At 44.4% G+C, this 16385-nt stretch overlaps 3 protein-coding genes across 4 annotated transcripts; all 3 read left to right on the top strand.

Moving 5' to 3' along the window:
- The first annotated feature begins 171 nt into the window (after nt 1-171).
- On the top strand, nt 172-10368 carry LOC135350756 (multidrug resistance-associated protein 1-like). 2 transcript variants are annotated; one of them, XM_064549588.1, is made up of 28 exons: nt 172-298; nt 421-630; nt 759-878; nt 1201-1338; nt 1390-1518; nt 1576-1772; nt 1871-2116; nt 2512-2689; nt 2883-3203; nt 4091-4228; nt 4287-4442; nt 4656-4746; nt 4863-4938; nt 5000-5126; nt 5181-5357; nt 5424-5591; nt 5645-5828; nt 5907-6044; nt 6200-6402; nt 6691-6956; nt 7144-7498; nt 7560-7759; nt 7860-8004; nt 8126-8374; nt 8574-8732; nt 8835-9001; nt 9050-9244; nt 10182-10368. In XM_064549588.1, exons 1-28 carry the CDS (start codon nt 251-253, stop codon nt 10291-10293), a joined length of 4893 nt encoding a protein of 1630 aa, XP_064405658.1. In that variant the 5' UTR covers nt 172-250; the 3' UTR covers nt 10294-10368. The 2 variants fall into 2 exon arrangements, with proteins under 2 accessions (XP_064405658.1, XP_064405657.1); XM_064549587.1 differs by having other exon boundaries at nt 1573-1772.
- Nucleotides 10369-13479: 3111 nt separating this feature from the next.
- LOC135350752 (uncharacterized) lies at nt 13480-14370 on the top strand. The gene has a single exon (XM_064549584.1). It carries the CDS (start codon nt 13480-13482, stop codon nt 14368-14370), a length of 891 nt encoding a protein of 296 aa, XP_064405654.1.
- A 36-nt stretch (nt 14371-14406) lies between these two features.
- On the top strand, nt 14407-15153 carry LOC135350753 (uncharacterized). The gene has a single exon (XM_064549585.1). It carries the CDS (start codon nt 14407-14409, stop codon nt 15151-15153), a length of 747 nt encoding a protein of 248 aa, XP_064405655.1.
- The last annotated feature ends 1232 nt before the right edge of the window (nt 15154-16385 follow it).

Raw genomic sequence — 16385 nt, 5'->3', positions numbered from 1 at the left:
TAGATGAATTAATTAAGCTTGAATTACTCTATGTCAACTTTTCTCTTTCCCTGCTGTGGAGTACAGTCAAAACAGCAAAGTACATTGCTTGACTTGGTTATTATGTATCTAAGTGCTACATAGAATGGCTTCATGCTATGGATAAGCTATACTGTTCATAAACGTTTGCAGTATACAGGGGCGATCCCAGGATTCAGTCAATGGGGGTGCTCCTGTAGCTGTCTAGTCTACCAAAATAGCCAGGAGATTCATGGAGAGTTTGTTGGACACGTTTTGCTTGCCAGTGTCTAACTTCTGGGTGAGGAGATATTGTAATAAGGGCCTTATTATAAGGGTGTGGGTGCTATTCCTAGGCTTGCTTCTTATCACTGTGTGCTACATGTTCGTACGTATATATGCATACTCCTTCTAATTCCACAGTGGGATGGTCCGAACTGCCCTGACAACAGGACCAGTTGCTATGATGAGGTGGACCTGTCTCTGTGCTTTGAGGACTCGGCCATATTCTATGGCATTGTGGCATTGTTCTTGTTCTTAGCAGTGTTTTGGTTTATTTCAGCAATTCCAGTTGTTTGTGGCAGCCAAACAAGACCAAGTATTCCCATTGGACTGCTTCATGTCGCAAAGCTTGTAAGCAGAGTAGCTACTGTTAAAAGTTGCTCGTTGTGCTTGATATTGCGTGTACTGGTTGTTTATACGTACATGTAGATATCTAGTCTTGTGAAAGTATTATTTACTGTACATGCCTTTGCTTCCAGCTGCTGCTGCTTGTTCCCCTTGCCACTGCACTGTGTGACTTTGGCTACACCATCTACCAAGGTGCTGGGTCAGCCGCTCCCTACCAGTACCTCACTCCACTCATCCTTACTGTCACCATAGTAAGCTAGCTAAAGGATTATGTCAGCATAGCCATGTACAACAAGGACAGAATAACATAAAAGCACATTTCACAATGTGTATACAGTCAGCACAACTACGTAACATGCATGTGATCAAATACCGATAGCATTCTTTTTTAGCTCTATGACCACAATGACTGACCACAATACCTCATCAAATAGGAATCGCATTCAGTTTCTCCCACTGTCTGGTTTTGTTGACTTTGCATTAAATAGGAATCACATTCAGTGTGTGGTTTTGTTGTGAGATATGACTTTTAGGAATCACATTCAGTTCTCCCACTGTGTGACTTTCCATTAGGTGGTTTGCCTGCTCATGATGACGAGGGACAGAATAGTAGGACAGCGATCTTCTGGTCTCTTGTTCTTGTTTTGGCTGGGACTGGTCATCTATGGCACCATTAAACTGAGGACACTCTCGCTGCTGTCCATCGACAATGTGAGATAAAGGTGATTTATCTGCCATTTGTTTATATTTTCTTTTGCACAGAATGGTGTTCAAGATGTGTTCCGATTTATGACGTTTGTGCTACAGTATATGACCTATATAGCACAGTTCGTGCTCAGCCTGTTTAAGGAGCCAACATCCAAGAAGTATTCAACCATAGATGTTACACAGGTAAATAATTTATGCACCTTTTAGGACTCAAAATTCACTTCATTACACTTTTAACAGCAACGAAAACCTTGTCCGGAAATGGAGGCCACCTTCCTCTCTCGGATCACGTGGTGGTGGCAGAATGCACAGATCTGGTACGGCTGGAGACACCCACTCACTTATGATGACCTGGCTGACCTCAATGAGAAAGATAAATCTGGAGTAGTTGCTCCTCAGTTCCAGAAGCACTGGGACAATGAAATTAAGAGAGCTGGGTGAGAAAATACATGTATGCCCAAGTACCTGAATAACCTCATAGTTAGTATTGTTCATGCACATTTATGGCTATTTATGTTCTCTGTTTTCCTTTCAGTATCAACTTGTCTGATAAAGAGCGAGGGACTAGTAATCGACATCAGCTAGAACAATTATTTGACGAGTCTTATCGTCCGAGTGGTCATCTATTCAGCTCTGATGTGGAGCACGAGACTAGACAGAAAAAATCAGCCCCCTCTCTCGTTCGTGCACTGTTCAAGACTTTCTGGAGGATTTTCTTAATTTCAGGACTTTTTAAATTGTCTCAAGACCTCCTTGCGTTTGTTAGTCCTCAGCTGCTTAGGTGAGTTCTATAGGCATTGGCTGTTGTACATGTATACCGTATTACTAGAATATTTTGCTGGTGAAAAACCTTTGCGAATGAACCAAATCAGCAAAAATGTGACCCTTTGTGATCTGGCAAGGATCGTGTGTATTTACTAGTAATAATTTAGGTTTTGCGGATTTTATTGATGCGAATTGATCAACCCTCGCAGAATTCGCAAATGTTTGATGCTCGCAAAACATTCTAGTAATACGGTATCAGTGTATGCGCATACAATTAACCCCGAGGCTATTGAATTTGTTATGTACCTGATTATTACATGTGCATGTAGCTGTTTATACATGTACAGTATACGCACCAACATGTGTATAATTTATACTATAGCATTGATTTTTGTATTTGTCCCCTCATAGATTGATTATCGGTTTCACCAACGATCCTAATGTCCCGTACTGGCACGGCTACCTGTTTGCCATCCTTCTGTTCTTGACAACTGTTGTCCAATCTCTTCTATTGCGTCAGTATTTTCATCGTGTGTTTCGCATGGGCATGAGAATAAGAACTTCCATCATTGCTGCTGTATATGACAAGGTGAGTATATATATATATACAGTAGAACCTCGATGATCCGGACACCTTGGTTACAGAGGCAGGCCGGATAACTGAATATCGTAGTGCTAGAAATATATGCGAGAATAAAACGATTGAACGCTGCAAGACTAAGATTACAGTGTATGAGTGTTTAGCCTTGAGTCAAATGTTAAATGCTATTATCTGTCGGCAGTCTCTTCGTCTGAGTAACAAGGCTCGCCGCACCAGCACAGTCGGAGAGATAGTCAACCTTATGTCAGTAGATGCTCAAAGATTCATGGACCTCATGACGTTCATACATCTGATCTGGTCTGCTCCACTACAAATCCTGCTTTCTCTAATATTCCTCTATTTGTCAATGGGTCCCTCCATCTTTGCCGGGGTGGCAGTGATGATACTGACAATTCCAGTCAATGCTTTGATAGCTTCTTACTCTAAGAAGTTACAAGCCAAGCAAATGGTGTTCAAAGATTCGAGGATAAAGATTGTCAATGAAGTCCTTAATGGGATCAAGGTGATTTCAGTTTTCACTATAGAAACAGCATATATATGCACTCTTGATGTACGTAATTGTACAAATGATTCGGTATTTACATGTACATGTAGGATTAGGGTATTTAGTTTTCTGGAAATTCATATCTGAAATTTTAGTCATTACAGTACAGTGTCATGCAAATAGTTGTGTGTACATGTACACGTAGCTAACAATTTTCTTGCCAACTTACCACCACTTAATGTAACGTATAGCAGGTTTATTATGCTTTGGTTGCGCATACGCAGCGAGGTATGCAGTAGTGTGTCTGTGTGTGTGGTGTGTAGACTGTTACAGCTGCTCAATGAAAATATATTCTTAGTTGGATTACGATTAGTGGATTTATGTAATGCTTCGTTTTTGCTAGTTTTGCTTACTTGGAAGGCTGTTGCGGACTCGTCAGACTCTTGCATAGCAAAATCTGTTTATGTGCTTAGCTATTTTACTATGTTTGTTATGTAGTTAGCTCTTGGTAGCTTCAAGAGTGAGAAAAGAGCTGCCGAACCATTAGTTTGTAACCGTTAATAATTAGTTTTCGGGATCCTTTTTAGCAACAATCATGGTTGATCTTTTCCCAAAATTGTAACTGTACATGATAATAGTCTGCCAGTACTGTAACTTCGTTGCCATAATTAAAACTTTGGCGCTTCCATTGAGGCATCAGCACCCGCGGTGTTTTCATTATTTTGAATGAGGCAATTGAAGTAAAATTGGTGGTGTTTAATTTGGCGACCCTCAACTAGATTCGCCAAATCACCAAATACATTGTATACCCGCTCTACGGTGTCTGTGTATTAAATGTGGTTATACATACATGCACTGTATATCACAAGTCATTATGTACAGTTGGCTATTTGGATTTTTCTCAGGTTATCAAGCTGTATGCGTGGGAGTTACCTTTCCAAAAGATGATATTTGGTATTCGTGATAAGGAGTTGGATGTACTCAGGAAAGCCACCTACCTGAATGCAGCTGGCTCATTCACATGGATGTGTGCTCCTTTCATGGTAAGGCACAACTGTGTGTGTTCACAAATGTACATTATATGTTGACTTGTGTTCACAGGTTGCTTTGGCCACGTTTACCACGTTCAGTCTGGCGAACTTACATAATCCCGATGAAGGGTTAACAGCTGAAAGAGCATTTGTTGCTTTGTCGTTGTTCAACATTCTACGCTTCCCTCTCTCCATGCTACCTAGGCTAATATCAATGCTTGTACAGGTAGGTGTGGCTGACATTCATCCACATGCACTATACCATAATAGCGGGTTATTTTTCTCGTATGGTGGTACATTTCGTATTGAAGAAAAAATTAAAACTACTAACTTTATCCTGAGCTGTACGAATATTTAAAATACAAAATGGGTACTTCATACGAACATTTGCACCAACGAAAATTACCCCCTATGGTACTTTCATTTACTTCCTGTTTAGGTGGTTGTCTCTGTGAAGAGGTTACGTACATTCCTGGAGAACGATGAACTGGACCCAAACACTATCACTTGGAGGGAGGATCCTGCCATCGGTGATGTTTACAATTATACATGTTCAGCTTACAATCATGTACACAGGCTTTGCGAATGGGTTTCTGCATTGCATGTACATATACATGTATATCTTACACTGTGATTTGTCATGCAGGTAAGGAAAGTTCTGTGGCAATGAGTGATGGGACGTTCTCGTGGGATGATGAAGGCAGTAAGGCCACACTGAGCGGGTGAGTGTTGACTGGAGTGACTGCATAGACTCTCTGTACACACTATTCCCTGCACACACAGAGTGGACTTTGATGTGAAGGCTGGTGAGCTGGTGGCAGTGGTGGGTCACGTGGGGGCAGGCAAGTCCTCCCTCATCCAGGCCCTTCTCGGAGAGATGGACAAGACACAGGGACAAGTGTCAGTCAAGGTGGGATAACAATTAAGTAACCATGAATGTATCCACCAACCCATACACACACAGGGTCAAGTGGCTTACGTTTCTCAACAAGCCTGGATTCAAAATGCCACAGTCAAGGACAACATTCTGTTTGGGAAGCAGACAAAGGATATTTTGTATAGTAATTGCCTCAGTGGCTGTGCTCTGGAGCCTGACCTTGAGATCCTGCCAGGAGGAGACATGACCGAGATAGGGGAGAAGGTACATGTATATCATTGCTACACACCCCCACATGCCTCACACCCTCACATCCTCACACCCTCACAGGGCATCAACCTGAGTGGTGGTCAAAAGCAGAGAGTGAGTTTAGCCCGTGCAGTGTATCAGGAGGCCGATGTCTACCTTTTGGACGACCCTCTCAGTGCCGTGGACTCTCATGTTGGCAAACATATCTTTGACAAAGTGATCGGCCCTGACGGAATGCTCAGAGGAAAGGTGGGTAGTGGTTGGTTGCTACTGAGATCCATGCACTCTTTGTCTAATCCCAGGCCCGAATCTTGGTGACGCATGGCGTTGGGTTCCTGTCGCAATGTGACAAGATTGTGGTGATGGTGGAGGGGAAGGTGACTGAGACGGGCACCTACACTGAGCTCATTGAGAACAATGGAACATTTGCCGAGTTCCTCAGAAACTTCAGCAATATGGACAATGAAGAGGGGGAGGAGGGGCCAGGTGAGTGGAGTGCTAAAAATCAATGGATACAAGTTACGTAAAGTACACTAATTAATATACATGTTTATGTTTCTAAAGGCGATGCTGCGATAGTACAAGCTCAAAGACAGCAGTCACAGGAGTCCAACTCTGGTGTTGAGCTACAGGTGATCAAAAGTGACAGAGTCTTCACTGGGTTTCAGAGGTCTCATAGCCATACAGATGAGAAAGAAACCGGTATGAAACAGCATTCACCCTACTAACCTGGACGTGCATATAAAATGTTGTTGCATTGATATGTTTTGAATCTGCACACACATTTTAATGGTGTGAATTGCTTTGATTGGCAATGAGCAAGTTTTCAGCTGTCTATAAATTCTCTCTCTATACAGCATTAAATGACACTGAAGGTGCTGCAGAGTTCAACCCTACCCCTGAAGTGCTGAGAGCTAAACTTGAGAAGCAAGGATCACAAGAGTCACTGGAAAGCAATGCCAGTTCTCAAGCCTCACTATTGAAGAGATCTCAAGAATCACTGCAGGTCTTGTCGTACCATTCCTCACAGTCCTCCCTTGATAAGCATCCTTCAAAAAAAGTAAGTGCATTCGTGATTTTCTAACAGGCCTCATCTTCTACTGTGTGCAGTTGTAATCCGTAATTTTGTGGATGCCGTGTCATGTAGAGTTTACCTGTACCTAATTGGTTGTTCAGTACATATAATCTCTAATATCGATAGTCAGATTCGCATTATTATTGTACAATGGACACATGCCGTTTTTAATATTGTACATGTATACATTTGTATGTATCTACTAAAATGTGGGTGCTTGTCTTGTAATTATATGTACACATACATGTATATGCCTTCTACGTACATGTGCAGTCTTTAGATGGAAAGAAGAGTGGTACGACCATCATCAATGAAGAGAAAGCTAAAACTGGGACTGTCAGCATCTCTGTAATCAAGTCCTACATCAAGGCCTGTACTTGGATAATGAGCGTGCTCGTTTTCCTCTTTTATGGTTTGTCTAACGTCGTGTCAGTCAGCTCCAACTTTTGGCTTGCTGAGTGGAGCAATGCTGAAGGAAATTTCAATAAGACTAACTTCACTGCTATAACATTTTGTGACCACCCAGATCACCTTGATGTGTGAGTTTGTGTAGCTATCAACACCATTTTTGATTGCCAACTGAATTATAGCCCTTATCAGTAGTAGCGATCTCTTCGATCGGTTTCTCAATAAACCACATTCACCGTACATCTTTTGTAATTAGGTTGTACGGTACACATGTTAGTATCACAATCGATCCATACCCACATCCATACACACACACAGTGGGTGCTATCTAGGAATTTATACTGGTCTTGGATTTTCCCAGGCATTCATGGTGCTCGTTTCTTCAATTACACTAGCGTCAGCCGGGGTGATGGCATCACGAACCCTCCACACTGGAATGCTTAAGAACATCCTACGATCTCCAATGTCTTTCTTTGACACAACCCCTACTGGTCGAATCCTGAACAGATTCTCGAAGGACATTTATACGATTGATGAGACTATACCAAGATCACTGCAAGCTTTCTTCTTCACCTTCTTTTCAGTAATCAGCACAATTATGGTCATCGTGATTTCCACACCCATTTTCGGGGTGGTCATCATACCGCTAGGAATATTCTACTTGCTAGTCCAGGTTAGTTCTACAAGTACGTGTATTTAATTTCAATGTTGACCTAAAAATTGTTCTCCCAAAGCGGTTCTATGTGACCACGTCTCGTCAGCTGAAGCGACTGGAGTCCATCACCCGCTCACCTATCTACTCACACTTCCAAGAGACGGTCACTGGGGCCTCCACCATCAGGGCTTATCGCAAGCAGGAGAAGTTTATGCTAGAGAGTCAGTCCAGAGTAGACTACAACCAGATCGCCTACTACCCAAGCATCTGTGCTAACAGGTTGGATAAAGTTCATTTTTGTATCATAAATCTGTAGCTTGCAAGTGCAACACATTGAGTGGTTTATGCAATACATTATTCATGTTCTTTCTCTTTTTAGATGGCTGGCCATTCGTCTTGAGTTTGTGGGTAACCTGATCATCTTATCTACCGCTCTGTTTGCTGTCCTTCAGAGAAACTTCCCCAACCAGCTTCCTGGGATCAGTGCTGGCCTAGTGGGTCTGTCCATCAGCTACTCATTGCAGGTACAGTGATGTACGTATATATACACAAGTGTGCATCAGACAGGCTGTATAGAGATCAGTCATACTACTTTACCAGCTTAATTGATATGATTTTATATGCACTTCCTGCACCGTTCTTTAGTTGACACAAACTCTCAACTGGATGGTTCGTATGACTAGTGAGCTGGAGACCAACATCGTGGCTGTTGAGAGGACTAAAGAGTATGCAGAGACCCCCACAGAAGCCCCACCCATTGTGGAGTCTCACCGCCCCTCTCCCGTGTGGCCTAGCCAGGGATATGTCAAGTTTGACCAATACTCCACTCGCTATAGGGAGGGACTGGACCTAGTCCTCCGGAAAATCTCAGCAGAGATCCCAGGAGGAACAAAGGTGCTCCTCTCTAAATATGTAACCTAAAAAAAAGTTCTATATCAATTGTGAGCTTAAATTAATTCCCCCCTTTGCGGTTACATGTATGTATAATGCACGCATACACATGCAGTATACATTTGAGCAGCAAACATTTGAATGACTTTTTGATTCAAACATTATCTTAAATTCAGTTTCAACTTGTTTGTCTATTGTGTAGGTTGGTATAGTGGGTCGTACTGGAGCTGGCAAGTCGTCACTCACCCTGGCTCTGTTCCGTATCATTGAGTCGGCTGGAGGCTCGATCTTCATTGACAATATCAACATTTCTGTGTTTGGTTTGAATGACCTCAGGTCTAGAATCACCATCATACCACAGGTACAGTGCATGTACATGTACTCCATGCTACGTGTACTATGAGTGTGTCTAGAATATTCATGCTTTTGTTACAAAAACCATAAAGATGTGTTTATTACTCAGGACCCAGTTTTGTTCTCGGGGACTCTCAGGGTGAACCTTGACCCCTTTGACACCCATACCGACCAGGAGGTGTGGTCAGCGTTAGAGAGTGCCCACCTCAGCACATTTATATCTGGTCTTGAGAAGGGCTTGCAACACGAAGTGGCAGAGGGCGGGGAAAACCTCAGGTGAGAATGAAAATGGTCATGATGTTCATTTCGTTGTTTTTCTCACAGTGTTGGTCAGCGTCAGTTGGTGTGTCTGGCTCGAGCTCTCCTCCGTAAGACCAAGATCCTGGTGTTAGACGAGGCCACAGCTGCCGTGGACCTGGAGACTGATGACCTCATCCAGAAGACCATACGAACAGAGTTTGCTGACTCTACCGTAATCACCATTGCACACAGACTTAACACCATCATGGACTATGACATGTAAGGCATTCCTTACGGTACGATACCAAAAAGTAAAATACTGTACATACATGTACGTTGTAATCAGATCTGTTTATACTGAGCAAGCCCCTGCACAATCTTGGTTGACAACACGTACATGTACCTAACATTCATATTTACGTTAATACATGTACATGTAGATACAATGGGTTTACCGTTACTACTGTTAGTCCACGACTAAGCCGTAATTTCGATTCTATACATGTAGATTGTTTGTTTTTCCGGAATCTTGCTAAATTCAAACGCTCTATGAATATCATTATTTTTGTGTATTTTGTACAGTGGAGAATCACAAAGTTAGAAATTTTCTCAGTCGGCAAATTTTAGCCTCGGTTAGGCCAGGAAATATTGAACTGAAGCTTCTATCTATTTATACGAATGAATGGGCAGGGCGACACGAAGAGAAATGTTGAATACAGTCAAGTGAGTTGCAGCTAGCCGTCAGTTTATAGAGAGATCGAGCGAGTTTGTAGGTACTTACCGTCTCGTTTTAGCTTTAGCTCTTCCGTATGAAGTTTTACAAGCTATATCTCTTCGTGTCGCCCTCTGGAAGGTATTTATTTACATCTACAAGTCTTGAATGAGAGCTGCAAGTACTTATTGCTCATACAAAATGCCGACTAAAATAGTGTTATACTAGCAGTTTTGATTTTATCTTGTCTCTTTCATGCATCTTCATAATCATTTCATTCTTAAACAAACAATAGCAATAGAATTGATTTTCATACAAATATATACAGCAGACTTCTTTTGTCCTGCAAGGAGAGGAAAAAGCTAACAAAAAACTCATGAATATTTATGAGCAATCACTATACCGTAACCTTAATGTGCCGTCTAGTCATCATCTTAGCTGCGAAAAAGGGTCCATTGTTCTCACATTTTGGTTATGGGCAGTAATATAACGGTTTTTCTACAGGGTGATGGTGCTGGACTCTGGCAGGATAGCTGAGTATGACTCTCCCACTGGTCTCCTCTCTGACCACAAGTCTGCCTTCTACTCCATGGCCAAGGATGCTGGACTAGTGTAACTTATAGAACAGTTTTTCAATTTGTGGCTTCATATTAATTTTATTAATTACTTATAGAACAGTTTTTCGGTTGGTACTTGATATAAGACTCACGAATATAGCTGAATCAGCAATAAACTACAATATAATTACAGTAGTTCCTACAGTTCCACGGTTCCACAATTCCATGGTTCCACCGTTCCATGGTTCCATGGTTCCACAGTTCCATGGTTCCACCGTTCCATGGTTCCATGGTTCCACAGTTCCATGGTTCCACCGTTCCATGGTTCCATGGTTCCACAGTTCCATGGTTCCACAGTTCCATGGTTCCACCGTTCCATGGTTCCATGGTTCCACCGTTCCATGGTTCCACAGTTCCATGGTTCCACCGTTCCATGGTTCCATGGTTCCACAGTTCCATGGTTCCACAGTTCCATGGTTCCACCGTTCCATGGTTCCATGGTTCCACCGTTCCATGGTTCCATGATTCCACAGTTCCATGGTTCCACCGTTCCATGGTTCCATAGTTCCATGGTTCCATGGTTCCAAAGTTCCATGGTTCCACCGTTCCACCGTTCCATGGTTCCATAGTTCCACCGTTCCATGGTTCCACAGTTCCATGGTTCCACCGTTCCACCGTTCCATGGTTCCATGGTTCCACGGTTCCATGGTTCCACAGTTCCATGGTTCCACCGTTCCACCGTTCCATGGTTCCATGGTTCCACCGTTCCATGGTTCCATGGTTTTATAGTTCCATGGTTCCACCGTTCCACCGTTCCATGGTTCCATGGTTCCACCGTTCCATGGTTCCACAGTTCCATGGTTCCACAGTTCCATGGTTCCACAGTTCCATGGTTCCACCGTTCCACCGTTCCATAGTTCCATGGTTCCACAGTTCCATGGTTCCACAGTTCCATGGTTCCACCGCTCCACCGTTCCATAGTTCCATGGTTCCACAGTTCCATGGTTCCACAGTTCCATGGTTCCACCGTTCCATGGTTCCACAGTTCCATGGTTCCACCGTTCCATGGTTCCATGGTTCCACAGTTCCATGGTTCCACCGTTCCATGGTTCCATGGTTCCACAGTTCCATGGTTCCACCGTTCCATGGTTCCACAGTTCCATGGTTCCACCGTTCCATAGTTCCATGGTTCATGGTTCCACAGTTCCATGGTTCCACAGTTCCACCGCTCCACCGTTCCACCGTTCCACCGTTCCACCGTTCCATGGTTCCACAGTTCCATGGTTCCACCGTTCCATGGTTCCACAGTTCCACAGTTCCACGGTTCCACCGTTCCACGGTTCCATGGTTCCATGGTTCCATGGTTCATGGTTCCACAGTTCCATGGTTCCACAGTTCCATGGTTCCACCGTTCCACCGTTCCACCGTTCCACCTTTCCACCTTTCCACCGTTCTATGGTTCCATGGTTCCGTAGTTCCATAGTTCCTACAGTTCCATGGTTCCACAGTTCCATGGTTCCACAGTTCCATGGTTCCACCGTTCCATGGTTCCATAGTTCATGGTTCCATAGTTCCATGGTTCAACAGTTCCATGGTTCCACCGTTCCAAGCGTTCCATGGTTCCACGGTTCCATAGTTTCATGGTTCCACAGTTCCATCGTTCCAAGCGTTCCATGGTTCCACCGTTCACGGTTCCAAGATTTAATGGTTCCAAGCGTTCCATGGTTCCAAGCGTTCCATAGTTCCACAGTTCCATGGTTCCACCGTTCCACAGTTTCATGGTTCCACGGTTCCACAGTTCCACGGTTCCACAGTTCCACGGTTCCACAGTTTCATGGTTCCACGGTTCCACAGTTCCACGGTTCCATGGTTCCATAGTTCCATGGTTCTATGGTTCCATAGTTCCAAGCGTTCCATGGTTCCATGGTTCCAAGCGTTCCATAGTTCCATGGTTCCACCGTTCCACAGTTCCATGGTTCCACGGTTCCATGATTCCAAGCGTTCCATGGTTCCACAGTTCCATGGTTCCACAATTCATAGTTCCATAGTTCCAAGCGTTCCATGGTTCCAAGCGTTCCATGGTTCCAAGCGTCCATGGTTCCACATCCATGGTTCCACGGTTCCATTGTTCCACGGTTCCATGGTTCCACTGTTCCACAGTTCCATGGTTCCATGGTTCCACAGTTCCACAGTTCCACGGTTCCATGGTTCCAAGCGTTCCATGGTTCCACAGTTTCATGGTTCCATTGTTCCACAGTTCCATGGTTTTATGGTTCCATAGTTCCATAGTTCCAAGCGTTCCATGGTTCCAAGCGTTCCATGGTTCCATAGTTCCAAGCATTCCGTGATTCCTACTGTTCCATGGTTCCAAGCGTTCCATGGTTCCATAGTTCCAAGCGTTCCATGATTCCTACTGTTCCATGATTCCAAGCGTTCCATGGTTCCTACTGTTCCATGGTTCCAAGCGTTCCATAGTTCCTACTGTTCCATGATTCCAAGTGTTCCATAGTTCCAAGCATTCCATTGTTCCAAGTGTTCCATGATTGTTGAACATTTTTAAAGGAACAGTGGGAACCATGGAATGCTGGGAACAAGGAACAGTATAGAAACCATGCACGGAACAGTAGGAACCATGGAACCATGGAAGAAAAGTGAAAAGTTGGACCCATAGAACACTTAGAACCTAGGAACAGTAGGAACCATGGAACAGCAGGAACTATGGAACGCTTGGAACCATGGAACTATGGAACCATGGAACCTTGGAACGCTTGGAATACTTGGAACTATGGAACCATGGAACCCTTGAAACTATGGAACCATGGAACCTTGGAACTGTGGAACCATGGAACTATGGAACCATGGAACGCTTGGAACGGTGGAACTGTGGAACCATGAAACTATGGAACCGTGAAATCATGGAACGCTTGGAACGGTGGAACCAGGGAACCATGAAACGGTGGAACCATGGAACTGTGGAACTATGGAACGGTGGAACGGTGGAACCATAGAACCATGGAACGGTGGAACCATGGAACTGTGGAATCATGGAACCATGGAACCGTGGAACGGTGGAACCATGGAACCATGGAACGGTGGAACCATGGAACTGTGGAACCATGGAACTATGGAACCGTGGAACCATGGAACTGTGGAACGATGGAACTGTAGGAACTATGGAACTATGGAACTATGGAACCATGGAACGGTGGAACGGTGGAACCATGGAACTGTAGAACCATGGAACCATGGAACGGTGGAACCATAGAACTGTGGAACCATGGAACGATGGAACGATGGAACCATGGAACTGTGGAACCATGGAACTATGGAACCATGGAACGGTGGAACGATGGAACCATGGAACTGTGGAACCATGGAACTGTGGAACCATGGAACTATGGAACGATGGAACCATGGAACTGTGGAACCATGGAACTGTGGAACCATGGAACTATGGAACCATGGAACTGTGGAACCATGGAACTATGGAACCATGGAACGGTGGAACGGTGGAACCATGGAACTGTGGAACCATGGAACTGTGGAACCATGGAACTGTGGAACCATGGAACTATGGAACCATGGAACGGTGGAACGGTGGAACCATGGAACTGTGGAACCATGGAACTATGGAACCATGGAACGGTGGAACCATGGAACTGTGGAACCATGGAACTGTGGAACCATGGAACTGTGGAACCATGGAACGGTGGAACGGTGGAACCATGGAACTGTGGAACCATGGAACCATGGAACTATGGAACCATGGAACGGTAGAATCATGGAACTGTGGAACCATGGAACTGTGGAACCATGGAACTATGGAACGGTGGAACCATGGAACTGTGGAACCATGGAACTGTGGAACCATGGAACTATGGAACTGTGGAACTGTGGAACTATGGAACCATGGAACGGTGGACGGTGGAACCATGGAACGGTGGAACCATGGAACTGTGGAACCATGGAACTGTGGAACCATGGAACCATGGAACGGTGGAACCATGGAACTGTGGAACCATGGAACTATGGAACGGTGGAACAGTGAAACCATAAAACTGTGGAACCATGGAACTGTGGAACTGTGGAACCATGGAACCATGGAACTATGGAACCATGGAACGGTGGAACGGTGAAACCATGGAACTGTGGAACCATGGAACGATGGAACCATGGAACTGTGGAACCATGGAACTGTGGAACCATGGAACAATGGAACCATGGAACTGTGGAACCATGGAACTATGGAACCATGGAACCATGGAACTATGGAACGGTGGAACCATGGAACTGTGGAACCATGGAACTGTGGAACCATGGAACCATGGAACTGTGGAACCATGGAACTATGGAACCATGGAACGGTGGACGGTGGAACCATGGAACTGTGGAACGGTGGAACCATGGAACTGTGGAACCATGGAACTGTGGAACCATGGAACCGTGGAACCATGGAACTGTGGAACCATGGAACTATGGAACGGTGGAACGGTGGAACCATAAAACTGTGGAACCATGGAACTGTGGAACTGTGGAACCATGGAACCATGGAACTATGGAACAATGGAACGGTGGAACCATGGAACTGTGGAACCATGGAACGGTGGAACCATGGAACTGTGGAACCATGGAACTGTGGAACCATGGAACGGTGGAACCATGGAACTGTGGAACCATGGAACTATGGAACCATGGAACCATGGAACCATGGAACCATGGAACTATGGAACGGTGGAACCATGGAACGGTGGAACCATGGAACTGTGGAACCATGGAACTGTGGAACCGTGGAACTATGGAACCATGGAACCATGGAACGGTGGAACGGTGGAACTGTGGAACCGTGGAACTGTGAAACCATGGAACCGTGGAACCATGGAACCATGGAACGGTGGAACCATGGAACTGTGGAACCATGAAACCATGGAACGGTGGAACCATGGAACCATGGAACGGTGGAACCATGGAACTGTGGAACCATGGAACTGTGGAACCATGGAACCATGGAACGGTGGAACCATGGAACCATGGAACTATGGAACCATGGAACGGTGGAACCATGGAACTGTGGAACCATGGAACTATGGAACCATGGAACGGTGGAACCGTGGAACTGTGGAACCATGGAACTGTGGAACCATGGAACGGTGGAACCATGAAACTGTGGAACCATGGAACTGTGGAACCATGGAACCATGGAACGGTGGAACCATGGAACCGTGGAACCATGGAACGGTGGAACCATGGAACTATGGAACCATGGAACGGTGGAACCATGGAACTATGGAACCATGGAACCATGGAACGGTGGAACCATGGAACGGTGGAACCATGGAATTGTGGAACTGTGGAACTGTAGGAACTACTGTAATTATATTGTAGTTTATTGCTGATTCAGCTATATTCGTGAGTCTTATATCAAGTACCAACCAGTTTTTCAATTTGTTGAGTTAATTATGCCTCGAGGCGTAGCCGCACGAGGGATACGGTAAAGCTGACTGTGTGTGTGTGTGTGTGTGTGTGTGTGTGTGTCTGTGTGTCTGTTCCAGCTGTAACTGCTCAACGGTTGCAATGCGACGAAAACTAACAGCTTCTATAGGCTTCTAGCCACGTTCTCTTGGATTTTGATTCGTGGATTAGCAAACTAAAGCTTCTTTCTCGAGTTATGGCTAGTTTGACTCACATTGAAGGCTGTTGCAGTCTCTTCAGAATCTTTCATAGCATCATCTGTCCGCACAAACTTTCTATTCAACATATGAGTTAGCCTTGCACTAAAGCGCTAGCTTTTTGTTAGCTACAAGACTCAGAAAATACCTGTTAAAACAGCTAGCTAGCAGTAGCCATTTGTGAAATTGATCTCTTTGGACACACCCTTTAATTATTCCTATGGATGTAATGCGCATGCGCGCTCATTCCCCAGACCAGAATCATATTTTTCTTGAGGGCCTGGTAAGCCACAAAACACTACTATAGATAACAATATGCATGTACACAAGTCTTTTCTTCTTAAATATTATAATTATACACTGCATGAACTACAGATCCAATTTTCTTCTTTCTTGAGGTCCTGGTATTAGAGCCACATAATACAACAATAGATGCATGTAATAAGTCTTTTCTTCTCAGTGGCTTTATATAGATAAGCTAACTT

This window comes from Halichondria panicea, chromosome 17 (assembly GCF_963675165.1).
Source record: "Halichondria panicea chromosome 17, odHalPani1.1, whole genome shotgun sequence".
Classification (NCBI taxonomy): Eukaryota; Metazoa; Porifera; class Demospongiae; order Suberitida; family Halichondriidae; genus Halichondria; species Halichondria panicea.
This window is presented reverse-complemented; position numbering and strand designations above follow the sequence as displayed.

What these genes read in the sequence shown, in the direction of transcription:
- LOC135350756 (XM_064549587.1), top strand. Translation starts at nt 251, where the DNA reads ATGGAGAGTTTGTTGGACACGTTTTGCTTGCCAGTGTCTAACTTCTGG. An exon ending in CAACCATAGATGTTACACAG is followed by an intron (nt 1,519 to 1,572) that starts GTAAATAATTTA and finishes TTACACTTTTAA; the next exon opens with CAGCAACGAAAACCTTGTCC. An exon ending in TATTCTACTTGCTAGTCCAG is followed by an intron (nt 7,499 to 7,559) that starts GTTAGTTCTACA and finishes GTTCTCCCAAAG; the next exon opens with CGGTTCTATGTGACCACGTC.
- LOC135350752 (XM_064549584.1), top strand. Translation starts at nt 13,480, where the DNA reads ATGGAACGGTGGAACCATAGAACTGTGGAACCATGGAACGATGGAACG.
- LOC135350753 (XM_064549585.1), top strand. Translation starts at nt 14,407, where the DNA reads ATGGAACTGTGGAACCATGGAACTGTGGAACCATGGAACAATGGAACC.